Source organism: Enoplosus armatus, chromosome 6 (assembly GCF_043641665.1).
Source record: "Enoplosus armatus isolate fEnoArm2 chromosome 6, fEnoArm2.hap1, whole genome shotgun sequence".
Taxonomy (NCBI): Eukaryota; Metazoa; Chordata; class Actinopteri; order Centrarchiformes; family Enoplosidae; genus Enoplosus; species Enoplosus armatus.
The window spans coordinates 8,108,571-8,126,309 of record NC_092185.1 but is presented as its reverse complement, the minus strand read 5'-3'; the positions used below and the strand labels follow the sequence as shown (position 1 = coordinate 8,126,309).

At 43.4% G+C, this 17,739-nt stretch overlaps 1 protein-coding gene across 1 annotated transcript in view; it reads right to left on the bottom strand.

Moving 5' to 3' along the window:
• Nucleotides 1-4,305: 4,305 nt before the first annotated feature.
• shank3a (SH3 and multiple ankyrin repeat domains 3a) overlaps nucleotides 4,306-17,739 on the bottom strand; it is a 130,219-nt gene continuing 116,785 nt past the window's right edge. Inside the window, exons 21-27 of the mRNA XM_070906865.1 lie at nucleotides 14,600-14,680; nucleotides 14,398-14,421; nucleotides 13,875-14,002; nucleotides 13,561-13,666; nucleotides 12,355-12,881; nucleotides 10,154-12,261; nucleotides 4,306-4,876 (exon numbers count right to left, since the gene is read on the bottom strand). Of these exons, the coding sequence (XP_070762966.1) occupies nucleotides 4,306-4,876; nucleotides 10,154-12,261; nucleotides 12,355-12,881; nucleotides 13,561-13,666; nucleotides 13,875-14,002; nucleotides 14,398-14,421; nucleotides 14,600-14,680 (3,545 nt within the window). The remainder of the gene's footprint in view (nucleotides 4,877-10,153; nucleotides 12,262-12,354; nucleotides 12,882-13,560; nucleotides 13,667-13,874; nucleotides 14,003-14,397; nucleotides 14,422-14,599; nucleotides 14,681-17,739) is intronic.

The window sequence follows — 17,739 nt, the reverse complement described above, 5'->3', positions numbered from 1 at the left end:
GCGCCTGTGAGACAAGGCTGAGGCGTTGCAGTGATACATCCACCATTCTAAACTTCACAGTGCAAACAAGGAGAAAACCAACAATGAAAGAAAAAACCCTTTGATGATAAGATCACTGGTTCCAGTGGGTGACCGGACGTCCAGTGGGTTTTTAAAAAGGTTACACTGCTCCCCCTATACTATGTAGATTGTGCTTTGTTGATTAGAAAATAAGACAAAGATACCCCTTCACTGAACTTATTTGACCTAATGATGTGTAAGTCTGTCACACGTTGCTCTGTAGCATCACTTTGCATCTGTGTTTGTGGTAAACCTACATAACCATCTGACCAGGTATTCACTACAGCATTGTTTCTTCTAACCAGGCCAGCCTGTGTGAGTCCAGACTGTACACGTTCACCTCTAAAGTGTTTGTGTTTGTATTTATATGGGAACAGTAAGCCAAGCTGGATAATAACCTTCATCACAGTAAAATCAAGCAATTGTGATACTTTGTCTCAAAATTTAAATAGAAATGTTAATGCAAAGCTCACAGGTAGATATACACAGGCTATATATAATATATATATATAAAATATATATATATGAAATATAATATATATATATGTAAGCAATAGCCTGCTTCTTTACAAAATAATAACAATGACTGTATTTCCACCTGTCAGAAATACAGAAGGATCTAACAAATGTCTGTAGTTCTCAAGATTTCCAGGAGATGGCACCATATTATTGAGTCTAACAGCTCAAGAATGCTGTAACTAAGATAGTCCTAAAGCAAAGACAAATATACAGTTAAAAGTTAAGTTATTTTTTGGCACATTTTTCCTTTGTGTTGTTTGTTCCTCACTGAATCACCTCATATAGCATATCCAAAACTCAGAAACTGAAGGTCTGAAAAAGGAAAAAGGAGTGCTGCCAGACAGAGTGGAGGGTTAAGGAGCGCAGATGCCATCTGGGGATGGGTTTACAAAACAGTGACACTGCATAAGCTGTACCTACACAGTTAAAAGGTGAGTCGTGGTTGTCTTACAATAGAAAACGTGACAATGGTTTCGTTCAATACCCTGTGGTAACCTCTCTCTCTGTCTGTCTCGGCATCTCGGGCAGAGCAGTCGACTTTCTGAAGACGTCACTCAGAACAAAACAAAAATGCAGATCAATGATCAATCTGGAATAGAAGATGAGTGCATGTGTGCATTTTTTTCTGTTTGTGTATTTATGTGTATTGTGTGTGAGAGTGTTTGTGTGACACAGCCACTGCCGGGAATCTCTGATGGTAAAACAGTAAGGCTATAGTGGACTAACTCCAAAGATGTAAACCCTAACAATCAACCCACACACTCTCTCACTGTCACGTGTATTCTCATTGTTTCTCTCTCTCAAACTAATACACACAAGAAATGGAAACAAAAACAAGCATTTGCTCACATACGCACACACAGTCACACACACACACACACACACACACATGGTGAAGAGGAACGACCACACAGAGAGATTCAGGGAATCCAGATGCACGCATGCGCTTGGACGTTGGGTGGCTTTTATGTTAGCACCTTGTCACCTTGTTTTGTGCAAATCATCCCCTAGTTCATAGTTCAGAGTTCAAAAGTTCAAGAGTTCATAGAAAGAATAAAATCTGCTCACCTTTCCACAGGTGGTTAACTATGCATATATGCCAAACATTCATATATAGATCTATATACTTTTTGTTTTTCAAAAATTTATATGAAATCTATCATATATACATTGCTTGTGATTTAAAAAAAAAAGCAAATTTCCGTAGTTTGTTCATTTTTACAAGTGTAAGTAAGTTTAGAATAGACAGGATATTCATTTTTTCTGTCTTTTTTCTGTCACTCTAAAACTCAAATGAGTGAAAGATTTAAGTATCATGTTTCACACGCTACAAAATCTACCCACAGTGTCCGAGGGTAACAACTCAACAAAGAAACAAAAACAATAGAAAACAATAAAACACAAAAAGTCCAAATGAGTCTGAAGACATACTTTAACACTGGAGTAAGAAGGAAAATAATCAGTGAGGTCACAGTGAGGCAGTGAGTGCTATTCCTACAACCCAGATACGACGTTATATATTCACCACCCGCTTTTACAAACTGTTAGCAAAAAAAGAAAAGAGATGCACACAACTCGCCAAGTGAAACTGCCTCGGCATACTGACACGATGCTGCTGATGTACGGAGGTTTTCAGTGGTAATAGAGATTACCTGTCCATCCGTTAGAGAAAAGCTATGGATAAAATGCTTTTTGTTGCGTGAATAAAACTCACTGTTTCTCACTGCCAGCAGAAGCTACTCATGAGTACAATTGCAGATTTTGTATTGTTAAAGGAAAATTCAGTTCTTGTTTTTTTTTTTTTTTTACAACCTGGGTCTTATTTTTAGAGTTCTGGCTGCCGTCGTTTATGATAATATTTTACTTGCTAAGTAAATCGTAGAGATACAGAGAAGCAGCAGTGTTGCAAGACACAGCCAGGTTGTAAAATACTGAATTTTCTTCAAGACCTTACAGAGGGTTTCCCATCCCCACAGCCTGATAAACTACTTTCCTGCAGTTTCAGAGGGGCACATGTAAGCCCTTGTATGACAAGTTTTTGTTGGTTATACTCTGTGTAAAAGTTTTTGATTTATTTCAACAGTTTAATTTGGCCAGATTCATACACTTGGAAGTTAAAAGTGGTTTCCTTCTGCGGCGAAAAGGAAATCTGAAAGAGATTTCTGCTGTCTGGCGCTTCCATGATACCAGACCTTGTGCAGCCTGGTCTGAAGCATCCTCAGGAGTCACAGGGATGGAAATTTTACTAGCCCTCTAACATTTTTCAGACTGTGGTGGTGTTAAATTGTCCTCACAGGTAAGAATATAAATGGATAGTATTAAAACAACAGCCAACAACCTCTCCATGCTAGTGCCCCAAACTTCCATCCCTGAGTGATTAACAGGCAAAAGACGAAGAGCCCCTTTTACCAATTAGCTGTCTCATCAGGCGGTCCTTACTGAATGTTATCAAGGATAGAGTAGAGTCAGAACCACGTCAGTGAGATCTGTAGCTGAAGCGGTGGGGATGGGTGTCAGCTGTGGTCTCGGCCTCACATTACGGGATGCCCTTTAGTATGAAGGAAGACCGTAAGAAAATAAAAACAAACAACAAACTCTCTGTCCAAGACATGATGCAACTCGTCATGCTACGGTTCAAGAAAGGGTGACCATAAGGAAAGTTGTATACCTATGACAAAAAATTCATTTCCATATCTATAGACTTTTTTATTTCAAATATATATATATATATTTTTTATATATATGTATATAATTGGTAGAAATGAGTAAACTATTGGTGGAATAAATTTATTTCTCTCTGCCTTCTATACTAAAAACCAAAAACAGGCGCAGATTAATTTATTATATTTCCTCTTTGCAACATTGTCTTTTCTTCTGAAAGCTATATTTAGATACATATATCATATTATATAATACCTATATATATATATATATAATATTCCCTTTGGAAAAACCAAAAAATTGATTATGAAAAAAGCCACGAGTGTTGGTTAAACATTCTCCAAATATAATAGATAGCACAGTCTGGGTACCAAGGCAGAGGGGTTTTCTCCCGTGGTTTACTTTGTGGAGCTCCACCTCTGGGCTCCAAAGTCTTCGGTTTAAAAACAACAGCAGGTATAGAGAAGACGCACCTTTTCAGAGCTGTGTCAGCACTATGTCCAAAGTCCTGTGTTCATCATTGTTGATCTCTGTATAAATATTTTGAAAGGCAACTGAGCTTTCTGTTTGGAACGACAATTCTTCCTCCTCCTCCTTTACTCAAAACTGCTAAAGGCTTCCAGAGGCCTAATAGATGGAGGGATAGAGGTAGAGAGGAGAGGAGGGAATAGTGAGAGAGAGAGTGTGGGTGTTACTAAGGGAACAACTGAAGCTTTCACAAATCAAATGTTTTAATTGGAGCTCATGCGATTCTCCTCGGCAAAGAAAGACCAGAGCCCATTTTGAGGTCTGATCTATTGGCTGCAGGCAAAGGAGGTGGGCAGACACAAAGGGCCGAGTAGAGGTGGGGGCGAAGGTATTGACTCCTCCTCTTCAGTGCAGTGCCAAGTGCAGGGTATTAATGCAGAACGGGAACGTAAAGTGTCGCTAAGGACCACAGGTAAACATAAAAGCAGCCAGAGTAAAAGAGGAGCGGCCCCTATCTTTTCTCTTTCATCAACTCTATATCTTGCCCGTCCTATCTTCATCTTTCTATCCATCTGTTGCTGTGTCTCAGGGCAGGGGTCAGCTCTCTAGCAGCAGTTTTAGTGCTCGTTCAATGTTCATGCGGTGTCCAACTCGTGTCACTCCTAGCTCTGCAAAGTCATCCTTGGTTAGAGCCGGGAGGTGAGAGCCTTCAATCTCATGTTCCTGAAACCCTGCTCTGTGCTCCCCCAGGTTGATGCTCTCCAGCCAGTCTCCGACGTCGTACTTATTCCAGAGGTGGAGGGGTTTCTGGTGGAAGGGCCGAAGGGCTAAAAGTGGGGACCCCAGCCCGGGGGAATGGGAGGGTGACGGGGACGGGGAGCGAGAGCGGGACCGGGCGCTGGAGCTCCTCATTACAAAGCGGACCTCTTTAGGCTCCTGGGGTAGGCTGAGGCTAGAGGATTTGAGGATGGTTTGTGGTGGTGTAGTTGGTGAGGTCGGTAGGCCGTAGCTTGAGAAACGTCCGAGAGGGTCGCCCCGATCAGGTGAGCCTGAACCTGGGCTTGGGGTGCGTCGGGTGACGGGGTAACGGCTGCCGGGGCGGATGGTGTATGTGGTGCCATAACTTCTCTGAGAAATGGTGTGGAGCTCGCCTAGGCTGCTGAAAAGTCTGGGAGAGACAGACAGAGACAAAGAGAGGGTTTCAGGAATGTTAGCAGAGGAGAGGAAGGTGAACAAAGTGGAAATAGAGAAGAAGAAAAGGAGACCAAGCTTTGGGTTATAAGTATAAACCGCTGTAAGTTCCTCTAAAGTTTACGTTAGTGTAGGCTAGAGGTTAATGACTGTTAGACAGACCAAGCCAGTGTCACATCACAGCAACATCAAAGCAGCAAGCTGCACTCGTTATGAGTTTCTGAGGTTACAGCTTCGGATAAAAATCTACTCAGTCATGAGACATCACGTAGGACTTACATCACTATTTCAAGTAATAAATGAACTATGTAAGAGGATATAGGGCAGCATTTGAGAATACAATGGCACTGACACCCATCCTACACTCAGTCCATCTGACCATTAGTGAAAGTCTTTTTCTTCTAATGAATTTAATCAAAAGCTACTTCCTGTTAACACGATATGCTTCCCTGACGTGATTACTGTGACCCACAAACAGCAAAATAGAATTACAGTATCAAACAGATTTAATGTCTTATATTGAAACTGCAGACAACACTAACCTGAAAGCACTGAATTCATATATTAATATGTGACAAACACAGCACAAACATGCAAACACACACATATTTCCCTACATTTAGACACAGTAGGCAGATCTACAGTAAGAGTAGAATTTCATATTTGGTTTTCAGCATTGTGTTGCACATTATTTGTAAATAGTTTTGAGTGTATGAAGAAAACAGAGGTGACATTTATCACAAAAGAGCATCTTCATTTAATCAAATGAATACTTATTTACCTCTGAAGTGCAGATAACACTTGATTCAATGCAGTAAGTCTATCATTTAGGGAATCTCAGTGACCGACCAACCCGATCTTACCATCTGCAGCATGAAGAGGAAGAACTGCACTAACACAAACTGGCAATAACTCTTAAGTGGTGGGAATCTGATACTGCAACAGCAGTCACTCACGTTTCTTCCACAGATACAATAAATGAAGGTTTTTATCTACCTTTTTACATCTGACCCTCTTTTGAAAAATAATAGAAAACAGTCGAAAAGGGGCAGAGTAGCCATTAGTATACTACTGCTCTAATGGAGGAAAAGATGGTCAGAGAGGAGAAGAGGGATGGATTAGAGATCACGGCTAACATGAGAGTTTTGTCTAGCTTGGTGCAAGCAGGGAGAAGCAGAAAGTTGAGGCCTAAATGTGGTAAAAGTTAGTGCAATGGTGTCTGTTTTATTCATGCATGGTAGAAAGTGTAGAGAGGTGTTTTTCCTCTACTGCATGTGTTTGGAAACTTTGATATGGGTGAGATTTGGACTAAAGAGTGTAATGGAACAAAGGTAGCTAGGCAGCGCAAAGGCTAGAAAAATGATCAGACTACAGGGAGCCGACGGATATGAGATGAGCTCCATGCGCACTTACACAGTTGTCCTGCCCTCCTGGGCGCACAGTCAGTTCTAGACCAATCAGATCAGAGCAGCAGGGCGGAGCATGCAAGGTGAGCAGAGAGAGAGCAATGGGAGAGAATGTTAGCATCACTCCATGAGACGCAGCCTGCCAACCAGACTTAGAGTCTGCGTCAGCCAACTCTGCTGTCTGTGACGTGCCGTGTGTGCGCGTACAGGTGTGTGTATGTGACTGTATGAGCGTGGGTTGTGAGTACATGTACGCACACATTTATTTACGTGTGTGTGCATGTGATGGTGTTATTGATGTAGTATGAGCATGACAAAGACAGCAGAGTAGGCTTCAGCACCGGAAGGTCTGACCAGTGGGCTACATGAGAGAGAAATGAGCACACTATTCACATATCAAACACTGCACAAACAAAGAAAAACAAACAAACTAACAAATAAACAAACAAATAAACAAATAAAAGGCACATGTCCCTTGACTTTTGTGTTTGTTTTTGTGATTATTCTGAAATGATGAGGATAAAATAACTAATATTCTTGTTGGGAAACATACATTCATATATGTATTGTGCAAGTAGCAGTTATTCATTTACATTTGTATGTGCTGCACTGTATATAAAGGTTGGGTGTTTTCTAATCAAGAAATACAGATCGCAAGATATTCTGTTCTATTTTAGCGTGGTTTAAGAAACCTACAGTGTCCAATAAGAAAGACAGTCAGGGACCATGGCCATCCTCAACACAATCACTGAAAAACAAAACAAAGTTATGCAAATTACATAAACAGAGGAGAACAGAAAACCAAATAGCACAACTGAAATAAAACGAGAACCACAGGTTTCTAAACCACCCAAAGCTACGATACACAGCATGTGGACGAAGTGGATACAAGAGAGACAAAATACAGCAGCATGTGGGTTTTCTGAAGGGGATTGAATGGGGTGGATGGGGTAAATGATGGAGTAACATTACAATTAAGGGTGCTGGGATACATATGCTGTATGTGAAATGCTCCAGCAGGTGAAGAGAAACAATTGCAGAGGCAGAGAGAGAGAGAGAGAGAAATAATGGTGTGCATGATCATCTTTGTCACAGCCGAGGGCAATCAACTGTCAGGATGGATGTGGTGGGGATGACTTTGATTGCATAATCTCAGGAAAGGATGAGCCCAATCAGAAGTGAGTGTTACATGATATGTTGTATTTGATATCATGGTCACCTTTTCCAATCTGGGGGGGGGGTCATGATGTTATTGAGGTACGAATCAATGATTTCAATGATTCATTTGTGGTCACCCAGGCAATGCATTGTCTTAAGCAATTGGGATGAATGAGCTTTTTAACCCAAATTATTTTGGTAACAGACAACAATTACTAATAATAGTACGATACTGGTAAAATGATGGGACTGCAAAACATGCTTATGAGGCTTTTACAATGCAGAAAAGTTTATGCTTACACAATTGTTTTCGTTTATAAAGAACTGATGCTCTAAATACATGACATTGCTACATTCATGGAGGTATTTGAGGTAAATCCTGCATCCAAGATGTCCAGAAGCAACAACAAGAAGTAGCAACTTCTGTTGACACCACACTACACTGTCACTCCCATGTAGAGGACAGATACAGTTAAGAAATTCTGCCAAACACCATCGCTAATCAGCATGAAAGGCCAATTACTACTAGCCCTATGCCATTCTTTTTCCAAGATAGCTATGCAACTAATTTAGTTGACAGCTGGGTGGAAACCCCAAAGTGTGAAGCTCTTTGGTTTCAGTTGTGTGGGGTTGGTCAGCTCCTCTTACAGATGTCTCTTTTGTCTATTTTTTCACCCTCCAGATTCACATGAACACAAATGAGGATGAGAGAAGAAGAAAGGAGAGGACCAAGGCTATAAAAATCAACTGCATCTGAAGAGTCCAGATTGATAGATGTCTGTATATAAACGACTCTCCTTGAACAGCACAATAAAATTAAAATCAATTAGTGTCAATTTCATGGTTGAGTAAAACCACAATGGACAAACAAAGAAAGACATAAAAGCATTTGTTCTTCAAACATCAGATGTTAGCTTCCAACCTGCCAAGCCATATAAACATCTGAGGAGAAATTCTCAGCCAAATCCTGAGTAGATGAAAAAAGAGAAACCTCCACCCTTTGTTTGACAGTTACTCCACGTGACACCTCAGGACTTTTGACAAGGTCAGGACTTCTTCTGGTAGTCTCGTCATTAACGTGGCTGTTAATGCCAAGATCATGAGGGGATGGTTTTAACATGAACACCATAGTAGTTCAGTCATGTTCAAAGATGTGAAAATACATCCTTAAATCTTTGAGGTTATCACTGATATCACTGCGGGATGGGGGACGGTGATAAGAAGGCAACTACAGTTTCTGGTCTCATCAAATGCATATCAGTGATGGCTGCAAAGAGCTGTGGATATAAGGATGTATTGTGTATCATTTGAACAAGGACTCTGGGAAAAGCTCGAGGAAAAGCTGGAAGGGTAGCTATTAGCAGGGTCATAGGTTAGAACCCAACAGTGAGAGTGTGTGAGACATGAGGAGAGGCTTTCAGGAAGTGCATGCCTCTAAGCCCTGTTACCTTGTTTGCACCAACAGATCTAATCTATAACACACACACACAATAACTGCATAACACTAACGTATTTACTTCTACTGTCTACTGTATGTACTTAACAACACAGATCACTTCACAGGAGGCCAAAGAAGTACAACTGTAACTATGGAAACAAGGAGCCCAAGACCAGAGCCATCGATTGTAGTACATCTCTAAAACTAATCATATTTCTTGAAAAAATAGTACTATAGCCAATTTATCTTATCTGAAAGGTTATGTAAGTGAAGAAATCAGGTGATGCAAACAAGGTAACACATAATATGTAAAAGAAAATAAAAGAAAAAAATGTATAAAAGGGTTGTTCTCTTTCAATGGGATTAGTTGATAGGCTGGTTAGGAAAAATATATTTAAAAAAAGCTCAAGTTTACCCTAGGGGCTATAACCTTATGGTTTATTCTCTTCGGTGTCCTCACATCTGCAGAAATATAAAGGACTTCATTGAACTTTAAGGTATAGTGTCAAAAAAAGAAACCCACAGATAACAGACAAAAAACAGCACTGTGCATCAGATGCTTCAGATAACCCTGGTGTCGCTGTGTGAGAGGCAAGTTTATCTTTGCCTCTTTTCTATACCGATGTTGCAACAAACTGTATGACCCATACAAAGATGTAGCACATATTAACAATGTTGGTACACTAACATAGTCAGGGAAACTAATGCCAGCAATGCTGGTGAGGTGTAATCTCAGTATCACTTACCATCACAGTGGACTGGCTTAAATATGTATTCAACTGCATATTCTAAAATGTGAGTAAAACCACATCATGCATAGAAACTTTTTTAAACTGTCTTTGTCTCAGTCTCTACGTTTCCCTCTTTCCAGAGAAATGCTATCAGATTTCAGACTAAAATACACTCCAAATCAAGGTCTATATAATGTTTGCTTTTAAATAATAAATGAAAGCCTGTGTTTACAATGTCTCTGCAAGAACCAAGAGGGATTACTCACTGTAGAAAAAATTGTAAAATTGATGCAAATAAAGAGTAATATAAAATGTTGAAAAACAAGTGAAAATAATTAAACTCTGTGTCTGACAAGTATGCAATTTTATTCAATTTAAGACCCATCTCTCTAAGGCTGGGCACTGGAATTGCTTTAGTTGCTAACTCTAGTATCTAATGGAACTTGAAGTCATTACTTTTAATGTTTGTCACTCAGTTTTAAATACAGTTTTGCGTTACATTTTACTGGGTTTTCTCTTACCTGGCACCTGCCACAGGTGACTTCCTCCCAGGGTCAAGTGATGCTCCCATTGGTTCCTCTCCCAATGACCTAGTGTCTTTATTTAGCTGCTGTAGTCGTGAACTGAGCTCCCCCATAACAGATGGTTTTGCTCCCTCATCTGCACCCAGCCCAAGTCCCAGCCCACCAAGATTGCCCAAACTCCCAATACCTATCCCCACTCCCGGTCCACGAGGCTCCACTGGGTCCCCCCACAGCTTGGACCTCCGCTGGAAGAGGTAGCGCGGCTTGGTGGAAGCTAGTCCAGTCACTGAGGCTGAACCACCTGAGGGCAGCCCAGCTCCTCCAGCTGCAGCAGCAGCCAGGGCAGCAGCCTGTTGCTGTGATAGCAGCTCACTGTCAGAGCTCTGCTTCAGCAGAGGGTCCCTGAAGGTGACGGGGCCTTTACTGCCTCCTATCTGGGACTTGAGTCGGGGCTTAGGAGGCACTGGCGGCTTGTCGAGCACAAAAGTCTGCCCGTCGGCATAGGAGGTGTGCGTGGTGTGTGTGTCGGCAGGCTCGCCGCTTTCTGAGGACAATGTGGACATGCTGGAAACCGTGGAGACGGTGCTGGTGGTCTCGAGATGGTGGTCTCGCTCTCTCTCGCTGGAGCTGCGTGTGTCAGCCTCCTCCACGCCTGAGTCAGCTGCAGAGCCAGACTCACCCACCGGTGGGGGCTCCAGAGGGTCAGAGGGCTTCCCTGAGACAGCTGCTGCACTGGATGGAGGTGGGGGCTGGGGAGGCTGAGGCTGGGTGGGGGTCACAGTTGGGGTTGTCGGGGTTGAGGGAGTTTGGGGTGTTGGTGTTGCAGGGGTGGTGGCAGAGGAGGCAGGTTTAGTTGGGGACACTGGGGTCCCCTGTGCCTGTGCCAGCAGCCCATTAGCAAACTCGTCTGGTGGGGGAACAACTCCAATCTTACGTAGCTCCTCTCTTGTTTCCTCATCACTGGAGGACAACATGGCAGGGGGCAGGGTCACTGTGTATGGATCCACATCCTCCTCGGAGCTTCCCTGAGCCAGACTCTTCTCTTGGGCTGGACTGGCAGGACGCTGAGTTTGAGGCTGGGCTTGGAGCTGGGCCTGGGGCTGGGAGACCGTGGGACTGGGGGATTTAGCCCGTGGACTTAGAGATTTGCTGGGCTCTGTTGACGCTGGGGCAGGTGTCTGTTCTCGTTCTGAACTCACACCAACAGCCTGGCCGTTACTGGTAGCATGGACCATGATTAGCCCTGCTGTCTTCTGCTGCGACGTATCCATAATACTGATCAACATACTTTTTTTATCCTCTAGTCTCTTCTCCTCCTTCCTCTCCTCTACTCTGGCCTCCATCTCCTGCCGGAATGACACAGGTGATGGTGATGTGGCCCACTGGGGTTTGGTGGGCTGGGGAACTAAAATGGATGCTGGGGGAACTCCATACCCTGCTGCCTTGGCGCTTTTAGGCGAGAAAGGGGGAGATGTGTGCACCCCTTCCCCATGTGGAGACTCTTTGGTCTGAGGGTCAATGAATATTACGCCCTGGCCTGCCCGCTCCTGTTTAGTCCTAGGCTCTGGGCTGCTAGTTGGGGACTGGCTCTGTGAGGTCAGTGCCCTCTCCCTTGCGGCCAGCGCAAGAGCCAGTGGAGAGTTGGGGTCCAGGGGCTTTCCTGTGAGCGGATGGATAAAGGTGGTCCCACTAGGTGAGGGGCTCAGAGCCAAGGCAGGGGGTGGCAGCTGTCCCAGCTCTCGGGTGAGCATCCGTTCATCGATGGAGTGAGACTGAGTCAGAGAGGGGGCATCAGAGCTGGTGGTGGACGCCCCCTCCATGGTCCCAACAGAAAGGAAGACAGTGGATTTCCTCCGTTCTTCTAGGCGACGCTCACGATCTTTCACCGCTCCAGCAATTGCAGCGGCGAAGGGACCCTTACCCTGAAACATCATCTCTCCCTGGGCACGCATACGCTCTCGCTCAGCCAACAGCTGCTGCTGGTAGTAGTCTGCACGGCTGGTGTGTGTGTGCCCATGAGTGTGTGGGTGTCGTCCTGAGGGTGAGCTCTCTCTGGAGTGGGCAGCAGCAAAGGCCAAACTAGCTTTTTCTTGTGCATCTTCCACCTGCAGTAAGACAAAAGAAAAAATCAACCAAACATGTCAAAGTCAGAGGGTCTTTGGCACTAAAGTAAAAAAGAAAAATGCAATGCAACCTACTTGTAGTTGTTTCACCAGGGGACTTTTCTTCCTCTGGGGCTTGGTGGGTGTGTACAGTCCAATGCTAAATTGACCCACATTAGCGTAAGGGTTGTCAATAACCCGACCCTTCCTTTTGATTCGCTCAGGTGGAGTAGCAGCAGAAGGACGGGGGATTTCTGTGGGTTCTACAGGTAGATGGGAAGAGTCCTGGAGGATGATCATGGAGCGGGCTTTCTTCTGTCTCTCGATGTGTGTGGCCTGCCGCTGAGCGGCCTCATAAGGCAGGTCCAAGGAGGAGGGCTTGAAGCTGGAGCGTCCTCCAGGCTCATGGCCCTGACTCTGTGTCCTAGATGGGGGAGGAGGTGGGCAGAAAGCTGGGGGAGGACCAGTGTCTAGGTAGTAGGGAGGAGGAGGAGGTGCCATTTGTGGAGGTGGAGGGATGGGATGGGGCTGTGAGTGGTCTCGGAGGCTGTCTGTCATAGAGGAACTGCGGGGAAATCTGTGCTCGCCTGCAAGGGCAGACAGCCGATCCTCCTCAGTGGCACCTGATGGAGGGGAGAGCACAGATCATCTGGTGACGGGGAGAAAGCTCATGAAAAAGGACCATTTTATACCAGCCTAGCAGGTCCACAGCTGCTTCATGAAAAATACACTGTAATGCATCCATCTGTAAATCTGTTATCTCACACAGTTAATAATGTATCAGGTGTCTCAAACCTAGCTGTACAATATTTTAATAAAACTCTGACTATTTTTGACTTATTTAACAATTAATTCAACATTAATTTAATGAGTGCACTTGAAAACAGGAAAAATGTTTAATAATACAGAGAGTATTAATAATGTATATCTACTTTTGAAAGAAGTTCTGTACTTGAACATCTGCTCTGCAAATCTGTTTCTGTGAATATCCAATGAGCACATTTGCACATTCTGAACATATAATGCAATGTAAGTATATACTAACCATGTTAACTGTTAACATTTGTTAGTCTGCCAAGGTTTGACAGGTGAAATTATTGCTTATCAATAGTATTTTCTATTGTTGTACTGCTGTCTACATGCTATTCTTTGTGGGTGTAGTGATGCAATTCATGAAAATAGAATGAAGCTTCCTCATCTTATATTTTCTACATGTCAATATGTTACCTATAAGCATACTGTACATAAGATACACTATCATTCACCTGATTTGAATATGTACAGGATGGGTGATTGTTTTACCAAAAGACTTGGTCCTGGACATCCCCTTTGGTAGTGGTATGTGACCTCTCTCAATGCCTGGGTGAAGACCTCCATGTAGAGTCATCCCTTGTCTCTCAAACAGTGACTGCAGCACAACAAAACCAAGAGTTAAAAACTGTATACAGAATACCAAGAACAAAGTCGCACAAAGCAGTGCATGCATGCATGCAGTGCCGTGTAGTGCTGCGGAGCCCAGGTGTTTTTGAGTTTGTTATGTGTCAGATTGACTTTGTATGTATGCCAACATAGCGGCATATGCTGTCTGTCAGTGTGCTGTGTGTAGGTGCACTCACACTGATCTCTGCTGGTGTTATTCTCCTGCTGGTAGGCCGTTGTTTGACAGTGGCTGCTCTGTAATCTGTCTCCGTGGGCTGAGAACGCAACATAGACTCCTGGGATGCCAACATCTCATCTAGTCTCTCTGTTGAGAAGGAAATGAGCCAGAACTAAATACTAAGACATAAGACTAAGGAAACGTTGTGTCATCATTTCTGACATTGCTAACACAGTAGAGAATACAAAGGGTGATTAAAAAGGCATCTCATGTAGCTACACACTACAATGTGAGGTCATGCTCTATGGTATTGTACAAAATCACTGTACTACTATCTCAATATAGGTTCACTGTGTTTTTTTGATGATCACTAGGGAGCGAGTACTATGAGTTGAAAGAGACAGAGAGAGAGAAAAAAGACAAAAAGTGGAGAAAGAGTCCACATATCAAGTGTTCTGCTCTTCTGTTCAAAATCAACACTGCTTAAAATGACACAGCAGTGATAAATCATGTGAGGTGTCAATTTCTTGCCGAAGACTCACCTCCTCTTCTCCTCCGAGCAGAAGCTTGGTGGGAAAAAGATTGCGTCAGCAGAGGAGGGAAAATGACAAGAACAAGCCAACAGAAGTGACTATTCTAAAAGTTAGGAGACACACCAAGTTTTAATGACAAAGGGAAAGCAGAAATGTGACAGAAAAGGAGGAAAAGAGTGTGGAGTTTGCACGCCAGCTCTCTGGCACTCACCCAGTTCTTCCAGCTCAGCGGTCATGGACTTAGAGCGTAGTGTCAGGGTGGTACTGGGAGCTCTCTTGGGTGGCGGGGGAGCTGTGGAGACAAGGCATGGTGTTGAGGATGAAGTTGAGGGGGATGAAAATCCTTTGGCTTTGCGGCTCAGTGCCCTCCTGGCATCCCCCAGACGGCCAGCCCATCCCGTCTTCACTGATTTGATCTGGTCAAATTCAGTCGAACTGGACGCCTCGCACTTAGCCAGGACCTTGTTCAGGCTACGATTGGAGCCCAACTTCTTCATGTTTTGTTCTCTGTTGGTCCGACGGTGTGCAAATTTGTCAGTCTGTCTCCAAGACTTTCAGTTTTTTAGTCTTTGTGCTGCAAGAATTCCTCTCTGTTGAGGAGCCCAGAGGCAGTAAATGTACAGCTCAGTCCTCTCTGTAACATCCCTAGCTTTCTGAATCCTCTCATTACACACAGAACAACAGCATTTGTCTGCCACAATAAGCAGAATGAATAAAATGAGTGAGGCAAGGAGAGGGAGAAAGTCGTCCATCTTACTTTTAATGTGCTGCCTATCTGGAATTTAGCAGGTATGCATCAGACAGAAACGCACGGACACACTGGCTTACACACACATGCATATCCTCCCACATACGGGACCACATGCAGATACACAGAGAAAACTCCCTGAGGGAGGACATAATGACATGTGGGCTGACAGATGAAGAGATGACAGTAAATTCAACAGCTAAGGAAAATGATGCGCTGCAGACTTTATACCCCAAAGCCCATGAGAGCCTCCCTATCCTACTATAAACACAAGGCAACTGGGCTGTTATCGTCCCACTCAAAGCGGTGAAACACATCTACCAAATGTTAGCTCCAAATGCAAACTACAGAGTTACAGGTTTCACTAAAAGGCTTTAAATTGGCTTTCAATAAACATTGTAATTAACCTAATTAAAACATAATGCGGTCATGTATTTAACATGTTAAGTCTGCAGTAACAACGTAATGTCATGCAGCCGGACAGAGATCATAAAGCCACATACAGCAGCATTCTCTACATGCTATACCAAAACCAATGCTTCGTAACAATACCCCACAATACAACTAGATCAGCTCACTCTACCTGAGATCGACCAGCTAACACTCAATGCACCACTGTAGAGCGATAGATCTCTAAATCCCACAGACGCCCTAGTACCTTACTAGAGCCTAACAATCCTGCTGTCGTCAGCGGCTGCAGATCTAGTGCACATATGCTATCCTGGGTACAGTCCATATCAAACATCTTCATTTCCTCACCAGTCTGCACATTCTGGTGCAGAGGAGATGGAGGAGGAGGATGGAGAAGGAGAGAGGAACAGAGACAGAGTGAGAGGGAGAGAGAGATGCTTTTGCTGAAATGTAATGCTTAATTCAAACATGCAGTGTAGTCACCATGGCAACGGTGGCAGTAGTGAGGCCTCGCATGGTGCAGAGAATGTGTGTTTTGGATGTGTGTTTGCAAGCAAGTCTCTGCGTGTGAGCATGCGTCTGTGCATTTGTGCAAAGGTGCGGCACAATATGCAGAGTAAGTCCCACTGGAGGAGCAATGCGGCGGGAGGCGGTGTTCAACGCAGCTTAGGATGTAAAAAAAGACATTTAGGAGAAGTTTGCAGCAGGAGTGAAGAATCCCATTATCCCTCAGCTCTGAAACACTAAACACACTCCATCTTGTCGACAGCTGTTTTCACCGTGTGCGTCTCAGCACTTGAATCTGTCTGTCCGTCTTTTCTTTAGAAGCTTACCAACCATCATCGTCTTTTCTGTCTACATCACTCCTTCTATCACCTATCGAATATCTGTGGTCTCAGCAGCTTAGACACAAGCAGAGATAAGCAAGTTTTAATGGAGGCAACAAGACAATAACTTGGGAACACCATGAACCACTAAGGTAAAGGCACTCCAAATAAATGCAATTATACCCACATGTTTTCATTTAGTTTCAATACATCTACCGTGATGATGTTGCATTGCACAAATGCCTATACTGAAAGCAAGTCATGAAGTCTATTATGTTAAAGGAATAAATCGACATTTTGGGAGATACGCTTATTTGCTTTCTGGCGGAGAGTTAGATGAGAAGGTACCACTCGCTATCTGTCAGTCAAATATGAGGCTACAGCCAGCAGCTGGTTAGCTGAGCTTAGCACTTAGACTTGGAGACAGGGCAAAACAGCTAGCCTGGCTCTGTCCAAAGGTAACTAAATCCACCTACCAACACATACTTACCTACTTAACACATTCTCGTTTGTTTAGTACATACAAAAACCAAAGTCTAAAAACAACATTTTTTTTTACTTTTACAGAGGCTTATGTGGCGGAGTCTCCGCTGGTTGCCTGGCAACTGCTAGGAGCCAAGAAATGGCACAAAACTTACTGTAAAACGGCAAATTGTAATTTTTACACTTCGGATTTAGTATGGATCAAACAAACGAGATATAATGTTTTAATTAGTGAGCTTTAGTGGTGCTGGAAGGCAGATTTTGTTACTTAGCCAGACTAGCTGTTTTCCTCTGTTACCAGTGCTAAACTAAGTTAAGCAGCTGCCGGCTGTAGCCTCATGCTAAACAGACTCAGAGAGGTATCGATGTTCTCATCTAACTCTTTGCCAGTAAGTGAATAAGCGTATTTCCCAAAATGTCAAACTTTTTCTTTAATTAAATTATGATGACTGAGTGAACTCCAAAAAAAGGTACTAAACGGACCTTCAGTTAAGATGCTTTTTGTCAAAATATGTTAAATTATATATACTGGCATTAGTCATATCAAGTAGATGAAACTTAAAACAGCTACAAGAATGACGGCCAATGTCTATAGACGGGGAATATTTAAAGGAGACAAGCATAAGGAAAGACACAAAGATACAAAGACAACAGGGGTGAGAGAAAGAGACAGACAGAAGATAAATTAAGAGAGACCATAAGGAGCAGTCTGAGTAACACGATGTAGGTGATACAGTCCTGTCCCAATGAAACTAGGTCAAACCCATGTATCAGTGTCTCTGTATCTCAACAACCGCAAAGGAGGAGCACACGCCACTCTACCACACACATACACAATTGCAGTGTACACAGTCCTGAGGTCATAGCACCAACACTGTGTGG